At 50.0% G+C, this 17,510-nt stretch overlaps 1 protein-coding gene across 4 annotated transcripts; it reads right to left on the minus strand.

Annotated features, from left to right (window-relative positions):
• Positions 1–156: 156 nt before the first annotated feature.
• On the minus strand, positions 157–17,510 carry TTLL13 (tubulin tyrosine ligase like 13). Of its 4 annotated transcripts, XM_050797643.1 has the most exons (16): positions 17,287–17,510; positions 15,838–16,105; positions 15,454–15,494; positions 13,661–13,779; positions 10,517–10,647; positions 10,094–10,250; positions 9,265–9,408; positions 8,826–8,911; positions 8,278–8,509; positions 7,621–7,805; positions 3,480–3,665; positions 3,003–3,180; positions 2,528–2,707; positions 1,619–1,730; positions 684–927; positions 157–374 (listed from the first exon to the last, which is right to left on the minus strand). In XM_050797643.1, the coding sequence occupies exons 1-16, from the start codon at positions 17,288–17,290 to the stop codon at positions 179–181; spliced, it is 2,463 nt and encodes an 820-aa protein (XP_050653600.1). In that variant the 5' UTR covers positions 17,291–17,510; the 3' UTR covers positions 157–178. The 4 variants fall into 4 exon arrangements, with proteins under 4 accessions (XP_050653600.1, XP_050653601.1, XP_050653602.1 ...); XM_050797644.1 differs by lacking the exon at positions 157–374 and having other exon boundaries at positions 680–927; XM_050797645.1 differs by lacking the exon at positions 157–374 and having other exon boundaries at positions 839–927; positions 2,599–2,707.

Here is a 17,510-nt window from a genome sequence, read left to right on the forward strand (position 1 = left end):
CCGGAAGCTGGGTAGTAGCAAGCATTTCCCTCTTCGTTTGGTGGCCGTGAGATCTGGTCTCACGCTGCTCAGTGGCCCACCCTTTCTGGCTGTAGCTGTGGAGAGGGCGAGGGCTTGGCTGAAACGTGAGGGCCGAAATGAGGTACAGGACGCTCCTGGAAAACTGCATAAATTTTAATTAAAGTACCGATTCAGTTTCCAAGAGCCGTCCCTCCGCCCCAGCGGCTCCCCAGGCCTGCCTGTCTCCGCCACCTTGGTGGGCAGGGCTTCCGCTCGGCAGTCTTCTGACGGCGACAGCCCAGTGCCTTGGGCACTCGGCTCCTCTGGGAAAGGGGCTCTTTGTCTCCTGGATGACCTCCAGCCCCGGGCCGCACCTAGGGTTCAGACCCATCACCTAGCGATAAACCCAGGCTAAGGCTTGATAAGCAGAAATGAGTACATGGCTGGCCTTGGCGCCTCTTCATCTTCTAGTCTTTACTGATCCCCAGTTAATCTTAGGTTATTGAGGAATTCTTGGTGTCTTTGTATTTTGCCTTTTACAAATGGGGTTCCTGGGCAGGGCTTTTCAAAGAGGAACTTGGTGGCAGTCTTTCATTTAGCAAAGATTGAATGCCCTTTGGAAACCCTTTGGAAACCTGGGGAGGTTCTCCAGGAGAGGTAGAGTGCTTCCCTCCTGCTTTTACCTGAACTGATTGATGTTGAGGAGTGCTCTGGAACGCTGCAGCACGGGTGCAGACGCAGGGCAGAGGGAAACCTTGGCTGTTCTGTGTTCAGAGTTTACCATGGAGGGCAAGGTGCATTCAGTCCATGAGTCAGATGCCACTCTTTCCGGTTGCAGAAGATAGCCCTGCTTTGGGGTTAAAGTGGGTGGCACTGATCCTGCCAGGACTCGGTTTATGGCTTCTAGCCTTCTGCTGGCTTGTCCTTCTGCAGTGGAAACATGGATGTCCCTGAGTTGGTACTCACAGAAGAGATTGGCTCACCTCTTTCCCAGCTGTGGCCCAATTACCAACACAGAGGAAAGGCATCCCATGCTTCCCAATCCACTGTCTTTCCCACACTGTATTGTAATTGGTATGGTATGTCTTCTTGTCCATGTTCCTATTACCTCTGTTGAGTGCTAGGACTGTATTTCTGCCATTTCTATCACCAGGGTCTAGTGTACAGAAAGGATTAAATAGTCCTGGTGTGGTGGCTCACACCTGTAATCCTAGCACTTTGGGAGGCTGAGTCTGGTGGATCACCTGAGCTCAGGAGTTCAAGACCAGCCTGGGCTAAATGGCGAAAACAAAAAATATAAAAGTCAGGCATGGTGGTGTGTGCCTGTAGTCCCAGCTACTCGGGAGGCTGAGGCAGGAGAATTACTTGAGCCTGTCAGTGGAGGTTGCAGTGAGGTGAGATCAAGCCATTGTACTTCAGCCTGGGTGACAGAGCGTGACCTTGTCTCAGAAAAAAAAACAAAAGAAAACAAAAAAGAAAGGAGTAAATAAATGGGTACCCTAACTTCCCCATTCTTACACCGGTGGAAGTGCCTTATATTTTGGGGGCATCCAAGCTCTATACTTGCTAGTGGGATTTACACAGGTCAAAATGACCAAAGATAGTTTTGCATACTTACGGCTAGTCAGCCTGATTCTGGCACTGGAAAAATAGCGCCTCCCAGCCTTCTTCATTGACAATGAACAGGAGTTGATGGCTGCCGGCTCTCCTGTCCAGGTGAAGTTCTTGGGCTGCAGATGGCACCGGGGAACATGTGGGATTGCAGCATTCATGCTTGGCAGTGCCCCTAAGATCCTGGGGATCGATTTATGGGGCAGAACTGGATGCAGCAAATGAAGAGGGCCCTGCTCTGTGGCAGCCCCTCTTAGGAGCACAAATAGAACCAGACTCCCAGGTTTCAGTTTTTGACTGCCTAGCCTGTCCTAACGAAATCTAGGCTAGAGAAGAAGAGCAGCCCCTTACCACATTTTTATGTGAGTTTGGATGGAGCGTTGGACGAAGGAGGTAACTGAAAAAAAATCTAGGCCATGGCCACTATTTAACCAGATACTCCTTTGAGGTTCAACAAAAACAGTAAACCCAACAGGTTTGCTACTAGCCCAGGGAATAGTGAAAGCAGCAGCTCTTTTGTTGGCCCAAATCTGTTTACTTATCTCCCATTAGAGCCAGGGCACTGACAGTGCTAGGGAGAAAATTATACAGAAGCCACTGAGGGTGGTGGCCTTGTTGTTTGTCAGTCATGAGTGTGGGGTTATTTGGGGACAGGAATATAGAGAGCAGGTTTCCTGTAAATGAGAAAGTTTGGAGCTGCACTTTGCTGGATGTCATATCTAAAACAAAGGGGCTTGGGAACAGACGTAAAAGGAATCAACAGACCCTCTCCCAAGGTCCAGCTAGTGCACTCTGCTTTTCCAGGCTCCACTGACAGATACCATCACACAAGCCTCCTTTGTTGAGACCACCACCATGTGTTGGGACGACAGCCCTTGTTCCCTTTTCCTCTGGGAGGCTTCACAGGGACCCTCACCCGACTCTCATGAAGTTTTTTCTGGCCCTGGGGGCCAGGGTGCTGCAGACGGGTGAGCTGCTCTACAATACCCAAGCTTCGGATGAGAGTCTCCCTTTGTAGCAGGGCCTTCATCCGCTCCAGCTCCTCCTCTTCCACAATTTGTTGAGGCCTCATGGTGTCCAGCTGTCCTGGCAGCAGCTACAAGGTACATGAGAGATAAATGCAGGATCTCCAAGGATGAGTCCCAAACCATTGCCCAGGATGGCTGCAGGCCTCCTGCCCACTCTACCCTTATCCCTTCCCTGACCCAGGACAGTTCCTTTTGCTGTCCATTCTCTCACTTCATCTTCCAAAGGATCAGATTCAATTTACTGATTAGGAACTCCTCTCTCTCTTGTGCATGGGGGGAGAGGACAGCAGAGATTCATTCCCCTCTCTAGTTGTCCCAACCCATTTTCCCACAGAAAGATAAGAGCCACAAAACCCCTGGCACCTCTTTCTCCCAGCTGTGGTTCCTGTAAGCCAAGCGAGTGGAATGGCTCCGGAGCCCTGCCCTGGGTTGGCTTTTCTCCCCAGCTGATTCACCCTGGTTCTGGTCCTTGGCCTTTTGCCTCTTACTGCCCAAGGTCTCCTGCTGTTCCTGCTTAAGGCGGATCTCCTCCAGTTGCTGCCTGACAAGACACAGCAGCTTCAGACACTAGAGAAATGGTGTTGGGGAGAAGAGGGGTGAGGAAAAATGGGGATGGGGAAAGAGTAGGAAATTATAATCTGTTCTTAGGACTGATGGGAGAGCAATGACGGGGGAAGACAGGAAACCTACTAAACTGAAAAGAGTCACTAAGAGTCTGATAGGATTTATAGCTCCATTCCTCTGCTCAAGTGTCTGACTTCCTCTTCCCCTGCTGGGAAGCAATGCAGCTTCAGGACTTGCCCCACCTAGGTGTGCAGAGGAGAATGTCGGTCAAAGTACCTGGCACACTCCTCTCTGGCCTTGGAAGCAGCAGTCTCCTGGAAGAGGGAGCCATTGTGCTTGAAGAAGCGGGCATACTTCTCTGTGTCAGGCCCAGGGTAGATCCGCCGGTATTTTCCCAGGTGAGAATCCTCATATCGTTCCTGGTCCAGCATTGCCACATGGGATGACTCAGTTTTTTCTTTCCTGTGGAAAGCAAGCTCAAGTGAGTCAGAGGAGAGCTGTAGGAATGTTCAGTAGGGAAAGGAAGACTGACTAAGGTTTGGAGCCCCTCCTGCTGGGTTCTTGACCTCCCGGGCCCGTGCCCAAGTAGGGAAAGCTGCCAAGCCCATTTTTGGCAAGCCCCAAATGTGGGTAGCTATGAAAATAGGCTTGGGCCGGGCGCAGTGGCTCACGCCTGTAATCCCAGCACTTTGGGAGTCCGAGACGGGCAGATCACGAGGTCAGGAGATCGAAACTATCCTGGCTAACATGATGAAACCCCGTCACCACTAAAAATACAAAAAATTAGCTGGGCGTGGTGGTGGGTGCCTGTGGTCCCAGCTACTCGGGAGGCTGAGGCAGGAGAATGGCATGAACCCAGGAGGTGGAGCTTGCAGTGAGCCGAGATCACGCCACTGCACTCCAGACTGGGTGACAGAGCGAGACTCCGTCTCACAAAAAAAAAAAAGAAAAAAAAAAAAAGAAAATAGTCTTGACGTCCAGAAATCTGATTTGCTTTTCTTTTCTTTTCTTTTTTTTTTTTTTTTGAGACGGAGTCTCGCTCTGCCGCCCAGGCTGGAGTGCAGTGGCCGGATCTCAGCTCACTGCAAGCTCTGCCTCCTGGGTTCACGCCATTCTCCTGCCTCAGCCTCCTGAGTAGTTGGGACTACAGGCGCCCGCCACCGCGCCCGGCTAGTTTTTTGTATTTTTTAGTAGAGACGGGGTTTCACCGTGTTAGCCAGGATGGTCTCGATCTCCTGACCTCATGATCCGCCTGTCTCGGCTTCCCAAAGTGCTGGGATTACAGGCTTGAGCCACCGCACCCGGCCTGCTTTGCTTTTCTTTTTTGAGACAGGTTCTTGCACTGTTGCCCAGGCTGGAGTACACTGGCACAATCTCCTCTCACTGCAACCTCTGCCTCCTAGGTTTAAGCAGTTCTCCTGCCTCAGCCTCCCAAGTAGCTGGGATTACAGGCATGCACCACCATGCCTGGCCAATTTTTGTATTTTTAGTAGAGACAGGGTTTCACCATGTTGGCAAGGCTGGACATCAAGTGATCCACCCACCTTGGCCTCCCAAAGTGCTGGGATTATAGGCGTCAGCCACTGTACTCGGCCTGATTTTCATCTTAAGTGGAGAGGGGTCTACTAGTAAGCTAGCACTCCATTATCATAGTCTTTTAGGTTTCTGATTGTAAAAGTAACATATGTTTTGATATAAGTTTTCCATTTGGGGAAGAAAAAAAAAAAAAAGTGGCCAGGCATGGTGGCTCACACCTGTAATTCCATCACTTTGGGAGGCCAAGGCAGGTGGATCACTTGAAGTTGGGAATTTGAGACCAGCCTGGTCAACATAGTGAAACCCTGTTTCTACTAAAAATACAAAAATTATCTGGGCATGGTGGTGTGTGCCTGTAGTCCCAGTTATTTGGGAGGCTGAGGCAGGAAATTTTTTTGAACCCAGGAGGTGGAAGTTGCAGTGAGCCAAGATCGCGGCACTGCACTCCAGCCTAGATGACAGAGTGAGACTAGTCTCAAAAAAAAAAAAAAGAAAAAGAAAAAAGTAATATATGTTCATTACAGAACATTTAGAAGAGCAGAAAGAAGATAAAGTCTCCCATAATCTTACTATGCAATTAGCCTGTTGATTATGAGCATGGATCTAAGGCAGGACCTCCTGACTTTGAATCCTGGCTCTGCCACTCACTAGCTTGTGCATCGTCCGTCCGTCCATCCGTCCTTCCTTTTTTTTTTGAGACAGAGTCTTGCTCTGTTGTCCAGGCTGGAGTGCAGTGGCACAGTCTCAGCTCACTGCAACCTCTGCTTCCTGGGTTCAAGCAATTCTTCTGCCTCAGCCTCCCGAGTAGCTGGTACTACAGGCATACACCACCATGCCCAGCTAATTTTTGTATTTTTAGTAGAGACGGGGTTTCACCATTTTGGCCAGGATGGTCTCGATCTCTTGACCTCCTGATTTGCCCGCCTTGGCCTCCCAAAGGGCTGAGATTACAGGCGTGAGTCACTGCGCCTGACCGCTTGCTTGCTTTCTTTAAATGCAAATGAAATAATACAACAATATTTTTATTTTATTTTATTTTTTTTTAATTTAATTTTTTGAAACAAGGTCTCACTCTGTCGCCCAGGCTGGAGTGCAGTGGCCAGATCTCAGCTCACTGCAAGCTCCGCCTCCCGGGTTCACGCCATTCTCTGCCTCAGCCTCCCGAGTAGCTGGGACCTCGCACCGCCCTCGCCCCAGCGGGGTTTCGTGTTAGCCAGGATGGTCTCATCTCCTGACCTTGTGATCCGCCCGTCTCGGCCCCCAAAGTGCTGGGATTACAGGCTTGAGCCACGCGCCCGGCCTATTTTTATTTTATTTTTTAATTTAATTTTTTGAAACAAGGTCTCACTCTGTCGCCCAGGCTGAGCAGTGATGCAGGACCACACCTCAGCCTCCTGAGCAGCTGGGACCACAGGCGTGCACCACCATGTCTGGCTAATTTTTGTATGTTTTGTAGAGACAGGGTTTTGCATGTTGCCCAGGCTGGTCTCAAACTCGTGAGCTCAAGTGATCCACCCGCCTCGGCTTCCCAAAGTGCTGGGATTACAGGCATGAGCCACCACACCTGGCCACAACAATATTTTTAAATGGCTGCCTAGTACTCTAGTGTACGATTGTATTTTGTTTATTTAGTCCAGCACTGTTCAACCATTTTTCCTTATTGAAAGACACATTTCATGACCCTCAGGTACACAGTCCAGTCTTGCGGGAATAGCCAGTATATTTACAGTTCTACTTCACTCCCATTCATCACGCAGACATCTGAGTGCTTACGGTGTCCCAGGCCCTGTGGCTCTCATGGGGAGTCAAACACACACTGCCCCCTGCATATTGGAATGCAAGTGGGAACAGCAATGTGATCATAGTGGTAACATACATCTACTCAAATTCATTTGTATGTATCATTAACAAATTACAATTTTAGTATTGGTAACCAGTTACCATGTTTGTAACTCATTTTACAAAGAAAACAACAATGGGTAACCAACACAAATGTAAATGATTCTCTATTATTGAATGACTAAACTGTTTTCTGTGTTTCTTTGTTACAAAGTTTCTCAGGAACTGGTTTCTAGGAGCTTTGTTAGAAAAACAAACCAGCTAATCAAACCACAGAAAGCTCCTTATGTGCTAACATGAGAATGGTTCTAAAATACATTGCTAACCGGGGTGCAGACAGTGTGAAAGTTATGCCTCTGTCTGGGTAGGCAGGGAGAAAAATATTTTGTATAAATACATATACATTAAATGCTTACTATATACACATGATAGTAGGAATGTTGATTGGCTCCAGAGAGTAAAACTGAGTACCTGGAGGAGAAGGGGTGGAAAAAGACTATCCCCTGTATTATTAAAATTTTGAACATATCTATGATACATGATTTTTTTTTTTTTTTTTTTTTTTTTTGAGACCAGGTCTCACTGTGTCACCCAGGCTGGAGTGCAGTGGTGCAAACACGGCTCACTGCAGTCTTGACCTCCTGGGCTCAAGTAATTCTCCCACCTCAGACTCCTGAGTAGCTGGGAATATAGGCACGCCACCATGCCCAGCTAATTTTTTTATTTTTAAATTATTTTTAAATTATTATTATTTTGTTTCTTTTTTGTGTTTTAGGTACAGAGTCTCACATGTTGCCCAGTCTGGTCTTGAACTCCAGGGCTCAAGCAATCCTCCTGCCTCGGCCTCCCAAAATGCTGAGATTACAGATATGCGCCACCAAGCCTGGCCCTGTGATTTTTTTAATGCAAATATGAACATATTATCTATGCAAAAAGTTGTTTTTGATAGCAAATCAGCCCCAGGCCACATTCTCCATCTAAAGGAGGACTTTTAGTCTCAGGAATAATGAAGAACTAAACACATGCCAGACACCTAGCACACCTCGATTCTCGTGGCTGTTGGTAGCACTGGAAAAGCCGTTCCTTGATTCGCCGCTTATCCTCCTCCATCACCTTCCTTTTGTCACAGCCCCGGAGGTTGACAAGGGTTATAGCATCACAGAGAAGTGCATCCTTTACCTCTTGATCAAGGCCTGAGTCAGTGGTAAAGCTTGGAGAATGGTTTACCTGCCAGGAAGAGTCATTATACACCCCTTTCCCCGACCACCTGAGCAGGTGGTGGCCTCTTGCAGGCATAACTAGAGGGTCTGAGATATTCCTCTCCCATGGCCTCAGCCAGGGAGGCTGGATGCTCTGGCTTCCAAGGCCACAAAACTCTGCCTTAGAGATCTCCAATTCACAGACCAGTGAGAGCAAATCAGCTGGCCTGCCTCTCTAGATAGTGTGTCCCTAAAAACTTACATTAGGGCACTGGGGATCCCAAACCTGCATTCCTATGGTAGAGGCCAAAAACCACCAAGATTTGACTCAGCAGGTCAAAAGGGTAGAGATCTTATGCCTTCTGCTGATTCCTACCCACCCCAGGGCTTTCACCTCTCCCATTCTGTGTTCCACCACCGGAGTATACCCCTGTCCCAGGTGTCCTATTCAAGGAGGCCTCTGGACCTTGGTTTTGCAAAGCCTAGGAGATAATCCTCACCTCTAGCAGCCAGGGCTTCAACTTGTGGTCCAGCAAGATGTCAAAACCAAGGATCTCAAAACAGGCACATGTACCTCCATTCAGATACTGGGGAAAACAGGTTCGGTAGTTGTGGCGTAGAACAGAATGGGCTGAGATGATGGTTTTGATGATGATGTCCTCGATGTCCCCCCACAGCTCTCCAGGGTTGTAGCTGTGCTCTTGCAGCCAGATGTTGAGTGTCGACAGCTTCCTGCGAGGCCCAGTGCTCAGAGGAAGGCCAGTTTCTAGGCCACTGGGGCCAGGCTGTAGGCAGGAGGCTCCCTCACACTAACCCTAATTGCATGCCTGGGCTTTGAAGGGCTGCTAGCAGTTTGGAGCAGGGACTAGTTACCAGGGTGGGGTTTGGGGCTGCACTTAGAGCTCCAAAGTGCAGGCACAGGACAGGGTCTATAAAGGCTGAGTTTCCCTGGGCAATTAGCCTCCCAAGAGCCAGCTCAGTTTCATGGGCTACTGGGACTATGGGGCTAAGCGGCAGAGAAAGCAGGAGAAAACAGAGTAGCGAGTACCTCTTACTGCCCAAAGCACCATCCCGGACAAAATTCTCATTGTGTTTGTTGATAGCATAGTTGGTCAGGTGCATGCAGACATTGTCCTGTGGAGAGAGAGTGGCCCTGTGGTCTCAGACTGCATGTGGCCGTCCTCTCCAGCCCTTCATTGCCTTCTTACTCTCCACCCCTCCCAAGGATCTCTTGTCTCCTGTCTCTCTCCACCAGAGGACTGCTATTCTGGACGATCCTGGGGCAGAGGGTGTGCTGGGCTCCTCCAGGTGCTGACCTTTTCTCATTTACCACCTACCAAACACTTGTCTCCCAGCTAGATACTGCAGCTCTTGCTGACTTCATTCCTTGTTCTTTGGTGACAGTGACAAACCTCTCTACCATGTTTCTCTAGAGAACCTCAGCACTCATGGTAGTGGAAAAGAAGAGTGCTTCCCAGCCCCCTTACCAGGTTGTTATGGCTGGGCTCCACATAGGGCATGGTGGCAAAACGGGCCAGGCCCTCCTCATACATGAAGATCCGGAGAGGGTCACAGGATGTGATCAGGACGTAGATTCGCATATCAAACTTGAAGCCATCAATGAGGAAGGGCTGGTAGCACGCAAACCCATGAGGGAATAATAACACGTTTGAAGTGCCTACTATGAGCTGTTGTAAGTGCTTCACATACACAGCTCATTAAATTTCCACAATAACCATGTAAAGTAGTTACTGTTATTACTCCCAATTAATAAATGAGGAGAGGCCAGGCGCGGTGGCTCATGCCTATAATCCCAACACTTTGAGAGGCTGAGGAGGGTGGATCACGGGGTGAGGAGTTCAAGACCAGCCTGGCCAAGATGGTGAAACCCCGTGTCTACTAAAAATACAAAAATTAGCTGGGCATGGTGGTGGGTGCCTGTAATCCCAGCTACTCAGGAGGCTGAGGCAGAGAATTGCTTGAACCTGGGAGGTGGAGGTTGCAGTGAGCCGAGATCGTGCCACAGCACTCCAGCCTGGGCAACACAGCGAGACTCTGTCTCAATCAATCAATAAAGAGACAGAGGCACAGAGAGGGTAAGAAACTTGCCCAAGGTCACATATCTGGGAAGTGGAAAGCTGAGATTCAACCCCAGGCAGGCTGGTTCTGAACCATGGCTGGATACTGCTTCCAGGAAAATGGGGCTAGTGGGAAGGGTAGAAGCCTAAGACCAGCTTCCTTCCTGGCTTTTGGGAGAGACGAGGCAGCCCAATGCTTAGTGTTGGGGAAGGCTGATGGTCCTGAGGCATCCTTCACCTTGGAGATGTATTGCTGGCAGATCATATGCTCTCCTGGCTTGATCTCCCGGGGATTTCGGGTAATGAAGATGCCACGTCCCTGACAGCCACTGTCTGGCTTGCAGATATACGTGCGGGCTTTTCGCTGACGACCATAGGACTGGAAGTCCCCATAGCTATGTGTAGAGAAGGCCTGGTCAAAAGGTTTCTGTGTATCATGGCTTTCCCACGGCCCCATGGAGCTCTTCCTGCTATCTAGTCCATGCTCTTCCTGGAACACTCAGTCTCAGACCCTCTTTTCTTTGACAAGCTGAAACTTTCTCGTTCCACTTCCATCCCTCTGAGACATTCCTAGCTCACAAGACCACAGCCTGGAGGGAACTCTGAGAACGACCCTTTTCCTCCCCCTGGTATCTCAGCATGGGAAGCCAGACCCACTCACTCTGCGGGGAGGCACCAGGTGCGGGGGAAGATGTTGTATTCAGAGGGATAGAGTTTGTGCATGCGGTTGAGGTTCCGAGCCAGCAGATCTTTGCGGCAGATTTCTGTCATGCCAGGGAAGTGGTTGATTTTCTGAAACACAGCCAGTTAGTACGAGCCCCCAGAGTAAGTGGCAGTTCCTAGCACCTGGGCATCTCAGGAAGCAGTGGAGGAGGATTGGGAAGGTTAAGGGAGAAGTCACAGTGGAGGTAAGCACTGCATCGAGGACCCCAAGGGCAAAAATAGGAAGATTCCTTAAGGCAGGTGAGAAAACCTTCTGTGACTCCTACCCAACACACACATCCACACTGAGCTCAGCAAATGAGGGGCAGTAAGAAAGGATGTACCTAGCCAAGACTGTGGCTTCCACAGTCCACCTTCTAACATCCCTCAGACCCCCAGGCCTAGTCCTCTAACAATAACTAATGCATGATAGCACAAAGCAGACAATGAGACAAAAGCATTTCCCAAAAGACACAAAAGAGAAAAGGAAACTAAGAACCAGCCCCAAGGAATGTGGTGCCATGGCACCCACAGAGGGTGTGGCATTGCCCTGGTGCCTGCCAGAAACACCTGGCTGCTCTGTCCTGCCGGGTGGGTGGCAGCATCCGGGATGCCACCAAGCAAAGAACAAATAATGAAATAGGATGTGCCCACCAGACACTTCCTTCAGGTAATTCCAGAGACCCAGGAGGAGAATCTTTCCATTGGAAAAGAATACCCTGGGGGTGGTCTTTCCTGTCTGCACAGGGGGACAATCACAAAGAGTACACTAAGTGCTCTCTCACTGGCTTTCCCAATCACTGGCTGCACTCACTGTATGAACTTAGTATTTCTCACTCTCCATGTCCTAACCAAGGGATATCTGCTGCTCAGGGCTGTTCTTGAGGATTTAATGGGCTGATAATATAAAAGCATTTAACACAGGGTCTGTTGTACAGTAAGTCCTCAATGAATGCTGCTAATTATTGTTATCCTCATCCCGTTTTGGTTTTTTTTCCCCTTCCCTGAGACAGGGTCTCCCTCTGTCGCCCAAGCTGGAATGCAGTGGTGTGATCTCAGCTCACTGCAGTCTCTGCCTCCCAGGTTCAAGAGATCCTCATGCCTCAGACTCCCAAATAGCTGGGACTAAAGTCATGCACCACCATGCCTGGCTAATTTTTTTATTCTTTTTGTATTTTTGGCAGAGACTGGGTTTTGCCTGTTGCTGGTCTCAAAGTCCTGAGTTCAAGCAACCTGCCTGCTTTGGCTTCCCAAAGGGATTTTAGGCATGAGCCATTGTACCCAGCCTGCTATCCTCATTTTACAAATGCCCCTCCTTTGGAACTTCTTTTTTTTTTTGAGACGGAGTCTTGCTCTGTCCCCCAGGCTGGAGTGCAGTGGCGCGATCTCGGCTCACTGCAAGCTCCGCCTCCTGGGTTTACGCCATTCTCCTGCCTCAGCCTCCCGAGTAGCTGGGACTACAGGCGCCCGCCACCTCGCCCGGCTAGTTTTTTGTATTTTTAGTAGAGACGGGGTTTCACCGTGTTAGCCAGGATGGTCTCGATCTCCTGACCTTGTGATCCGCCCGCCTCGGCCTCCCAAAGTGCTGGGATTACAGGCTTGAGCCACCGCGCCCGGCGGAACTTTTTTTTTTTTTTTTTGAGATGGAGTCTCGCTCTGTTGCCCAGGCTGGAGTGCAATGACGCAATTTTGGCTCACTGCAATCTCCTCCTCCCTGGTTCAAGCGATCCTCCTGCCTCAGCCTCCTAAGTAGCTGGGATTACAAGTGTGTGCCACCATGCCTGGCTAATTTTTGTATTTTTAGTAGAGATGGGGTTTTACCATGTTGGTCAGGCTGGTCTTGAACTCCTGATCTCGTGATCTGCCTGCCTCGGCCTCCCAAAGTGTTAGGATTACAGGCATAAGCCACCATGCCTGGCCTTGTTTTTTTATTTTTAAAACAGGGTCTCACTCTGTCACTCACCCAGGCTGGAGTGTAGTGGCATGATCTCTGCTCATTGCAACCTCCACTTTCTGGGTTCAAGCGAACTCCTGACCTGAAGTGATCCACCCGCCTCGGCCTCCCAAAGTGGTGAGATTACAGGTGTGAGCCACCACGCCCAACCTCCTTTGGAGCTTCTTGAGAACTTCTAGCACTTGCTTTCTTTCTTGGGCACCTCTCCCAAGACTAGTTGTGGGACAGGTTTTAATTTCCTCAACTTCCTGCCTGGCTTCCCCAAAGAATAAGCCTGCAGACCCTTTTAAATTATTTTATTGCTGATCACCACAAACACCCAATTAGAGGATAATAAAAATATCACAAGGCAGTTCTATTCTTATGGACCCCAGTGGATCATTCCTGAATTTCTTGCCACCAGGCTGGACCCTGCAGTCTCCTAATGGATGTGGAATGTTAAGCTAAGTTGCTTAGAAGGCTGGATCATGCCGGGCGCGGTGGCTCAAGCCTGTAATCCCAGCACTTTGGGAGGCCGAGACGGGCGGATCACGAGGTCGGGAGATCGAGACCATCCTGGCTAACACGGTGAAACCCCGTCTCTACTAAAAAGTACAAAAAACTAGCCGGGCGAGGTGGCGGGCGCCTGTAGTCCCAGCTACTCGGGAGGCTGAGGCAGGAGAATGGCGTGAACCCGGGAGGCGGAGCTTGCAGTGAGCTGAGATCCGGCCACTGCACTCCAGCCTGGGCGACAGAGTGAGACTCCGTCTCAAAAAAAAAAAAAAAAAAAAAAAAAAAAAAAAAAAAAAAAAAAAAAGGCTGGATCATTCAGCTGGCTCTGCTGTTAGCTCTGAAGCTGCCTCCCAGTATTCTCCCTAAGATGAGCTCACCCACCCTGGAGAGGGCCAGCTACACACAGATGCCACCAAGCAAAGCACAAATAATGAGATAGGATGTGCCCACCAGACACTTCCTTCCGGTAATTCCAGAAACCCAAGATCTCCAAGAGGAGATCTTTCCACTGGAAAAGAAGACCCTGGGGGTGCTCTTTCCTGTCTGCACAAGGGGACAGCCACAAAGAGTAGCAGTCTTGGGTGCCTGGGCAAGGAGGTGGGAAAAGTCATTCTGGGGCCCTAGCCCCTGTAGGCTCTCAGGCCAGGAGATGGGTACCTGAAACCTCTTCATGTCCATGACTCGTTCCAGCGAGACAGAGCAGTCTGTCCAGTACAGAGTCCACTCTTCATCCTCCCCCACCTCCTTCAGGCCACACATTTGGGCTGCCCGACGCACTGCAGAGACAGGGAGATCAGTGGTGCCAGCATGGACACCAGCAACTAGCCCTGGAACTGTGTAGCTGGGTCAGGTAAGGTATACACCTGACCTGAGGGCAGGTTGAAGAGGGAGGTAGTTCTCGCCTCAGCCCCGTACTTTAGTTACCACATGGCAATTTCAAGTTCTTAGGGGCTGTTAGGGCCCTTCCAAAATACCTAGCAGAGAAAACTAGAACCTGGTTTTGTTTGTTTGTTTTTTTGAGACAGAGTTTCTCCCTCGTTGCCCCGGCTGGAGTGCAATGGCGCGGTCTCTGCTCACTGCAACCTCCGCCTCCCAGGTTCAAGCGATTCTCATGCTTCAGCCTCCCCAGTAGCTGGGACTACAGGAGCCCACTAACACGCCTGGGAAATTTTTGTATTTTTAGTAGAGATGAGGTTTCACCATGTTGGCCAGGCTGGTCTTGAACTCCTGACCTCTGGAGATTCGCCTGCCTTGGTATCCCAAAGTGTTGGGATTACAGGAGTAGGCCACCGTGCCCGGCTGCTTCTGTCAGTCTTATCCCTCAATTAGGGATGTTTGTGGCTTGGAGAACCGCCTATAGGTAGGGGCCACACTGGCACTTCATACTCCACACTTGGGTGGCTCCTTATAAAGATGCCAGAGGGAATATTAGGGGAAGGACCTAGCTGGAGATTTTCTTTTTTTCTTAATTGTTGAAGTCCCTTCAAATCTTCCTTGAAAAAACTTTTAAGCTTGTCTCATCACTGGTAAAATCTGGGAAGGGTCTGGCATGGTGGCTCCTGCCTGTTATGCCAGGTCTTTGAGAAGCTGAAGTTGGAGGATCACTTGAGCCCAGGAGTTCAAGACCAGCCTGGGCAACATAGCAAGATTCTGTCTCTACAAAACATTTAAGAATTAGCTGGGCAGGCTGGGCACGGTGGCTCATGCCTGTAAACCCAGCACTTTGGGAGGCCGAGGTGGGTGGATCACCTGAGGTCAGGAGTTCGAGACCATCCTGGCCAACATGGAGAAACCCCGTCTCTCCTAAAAGTACAAAATTAGCCAGGTGTGGTGGCACATGCCTGTAATCCCAGCTACTTGGGAGGCTGAGGCAGGAAAATCACTTGAACCTGGGAGGTGGAGGTTGCAGTGAGCCGAGATCACACCATAGCATTCCAGCCTGGGCAACAAGAGTGAAACTTGGTCTCAAAAATAAATAAATAAATAAATAAAAAGAATTAGCTGAGCATAGTGGTGCAGGCCTGTAGGCCCAGCTAGTGGGAAGCTCAGGTAGGAAGATGGCTTTGAGCTCAGGAGTTCAAAGCTGCATTAAGCTATGATTGCAATACTGCACTCCAGCCTGGATGACAAAGCAAGACTCTGTCTCAAAAATAAATAAATAGAATCTGGGAAGGGTGGGCAGTGGTGAGTGGTGGCTCTTGGACTTTTTTTTTTTTTTTTCTTGTTTACTGTGAAGATACCCTCCCTAACACTGAGACTGCCTGGAACAGCAATGTCTCAGCTGCCAGTGTCTGAGGCAGAGGACACCTAGGAAGCTCAGTACAGGTTATAGGCAAGCCTGCCAGGCCCCAGGGGCTGGAAGCCTGATCGGGGGTCTATTCCAGAGGAAGAGCAGCAGCTGTAGGCACCCTGTTATGCACCATAGTGTGAGCGACGGGCTGAGTGCTTACCACTCTCATACTTGCAGTTGGTCAGGTTGATGGCCAGGGATCTAGAATGGAGGAATAGCATAAATCAGGCAGAGTGGGAGGGAAGGACAGGCACCCAGACGAAGAGATATCCAACAAATTAACAACACAATTCCTTTTCTCTAGAAGCGGCTTAAAAGAAAGACCAGGACGATGTAAACAGGCTGGGATTCCAAAATGAACCAGCCTAAATAGTTCTGAATTTTGTTTGTGTTGTATCAAAGGGTTAATGATGCTCCAGCATTTCCTGTCCTCTTTTGTAGGCTAAAGGGAAGATCTTAGATCCCAGCTCCCCCAAATGTTGAAGGGAGGCCAATGGGTGACTCCCTGGAGCTGGGCAGTTGAGGGGATCTAGGGAATAGTTACCTGCGTTTCCGCCTTCTCTTCCTCCTCCCAGCTTCTAAGTCGCCTGTGTCAACTGGGGCTATGACTTTCTTCGGAATTTTTGTGGCTATAATGGGTGAGGGAACCCCATTTTTTAATGCCTTATAGTCAGCTTTTAAGAGAGCCTGCTGTGAAGAGTTAGAGGGGATGGTAGCTTCCTCTTTAACACATTTCTCAGATTCCTTTTCCTCAACATAGTCTTCCTCTGATTCGCTGGTCCTACAGGTACTCGGCTCCATTCTCTCAGATTCTGAGGGGTTGGGAGGTGGGAATGAAGTGTATATCAGACCTCCCTCAGGCCCTAGAAGGCCTGAAGGAATCCACCAGAACGACCTTCATGCTGTTTTAAAGGAATGTTGCTGCCCCTTCAGGACAAAACAGTTTCACTGAGGAATGGGATGTGTCCAGGTAGGTGGAGGTGCATGGGAGTGGAAGATACCAGTGAGATGTGGATTCCCTGATGACAAGCCCCAATCATCCAGGATCACACTGGATCATGCAATGCACAGGGGTGCCTTCAGTAGTTGGACACAGATGGTACGGGCCATGACCATGGCTCTTTTGTACCTGATTGGGAAGGAGGATGGCTGGGAGTGCTGGGGGGACCTTCGCTTTAAAATACAGCTGAATCGGCCAGGCGCGGTGGCTCACGCCTGTAATCCCAGCACTTTGGTAGGCCGAGGTGGGTGGATCACGAGGTCAGGAGATGGAGACCATCCTGGCTAGCAATGTGAAACCCCGTCTCTACTAAAAATGCAAAAAATTAGCTGGGTGTGGTGGCACGTGCCTGTAGTCCCAGCTACTCGGGAGGGTGAGGCAGGAGAATAGCTTGAACCCGGGAAGCAGAGGTTGCAGTGAGCTGAGATCGCACCACTGCACTCCAGCCTGGGCAAAAGAGCGAGACCCCATCTCAAAAAATACAATACAATACAATACAATACACTACACTACACTACACTACACTACACTACACTACACTACAATACAGCTGAAGGCCAGGTGCAGTAGGTCACACCTGTAATCCCAGCACGTTGGGAAGCTGAGGCGGGTAGATCACTTGAGGTCAGGAGTTGGAGACCAGCCTGATCAACATGGCGAAACCCCTTCTCTCCTAAAAATACAAAAATTAGCTGGGCGTGGTGGTGTGTTGCCTGTAATCCCAGCTACTCGGGAGGCTGAGGCAACAGAATCACTTGAATTTGGCAGGTGGAGGTTGCAGTGAGCCGAAATCACACCACTGCACTCCAGCCTGGGCGACAGAGCAAGAGTCTTTAAATAAATAAATAGATAAAATAAGATACAGCTGAAGACCAAAAGCCCCCTATGCTGGCCCTTTCCCTGTCCCAGGACTCATTTTCTGCACGTGTACACATTAGGGAGAGGCACCCGATGGCTAAGACCCTTTGGGCTGTGACAGTGGAGACTGCCCACCCATGGTTCCGAGGAGAGCTGAGGGACTGCTGGGTCCGCCCCTAGCGGCCTGGGGCTGCACTCAGCTGGCCGCTCATGTCCCCTCTTCCCCCGGCTCCAGTTCTCCCTGGGCGTTTCTGGGTGTCCGGAACCGCCTCCTCGTTTCACAGGACTGGCTGTCCCCACGATCGCGAGGGGGAACCTCCTCCCCCGCAGGGGTTCACTCCTAGCTCCCGGCGGCCGTG

The sequence above is a fragment of the Macaca thibetana genome, chromosome 7 (genome assembly GCF_024542745.1).
Source record: "Macaca thibetana thibetana isolate TM-01 chromosome 7, ASM2454274v1, whole genome shotgun sequence".
Taxonomy (NCBI): domain Eukaryota; kingdom Metazoa; phylum Chordata; class Mammalia; order Primates; family Cercopithecidae; genus Macaca; species Macaca thibetana.

What these genes read in the sequence shown, in the direction of transcription:
- TTLL13 (XM_050797643.1), bottom strand. An exon ending in CAACAGCCACGAGAATCGAG is followed by an intron (nt 3,666 to 7,620) that starts GTGTGCTAGGTG and finishes TGCTTTCCACAG; the next exon opens with GAAAGAAAAAACTGAGTCAT. An exon ending in CTCAACATCAATCAGTTCAG is followed by an intron (nt 375 to 683) that starts GTAAAAGCAGGA and finishes TCTGAACCCTAG; the next exon opens with GTGCGGCCCGGGGCTGGAGG.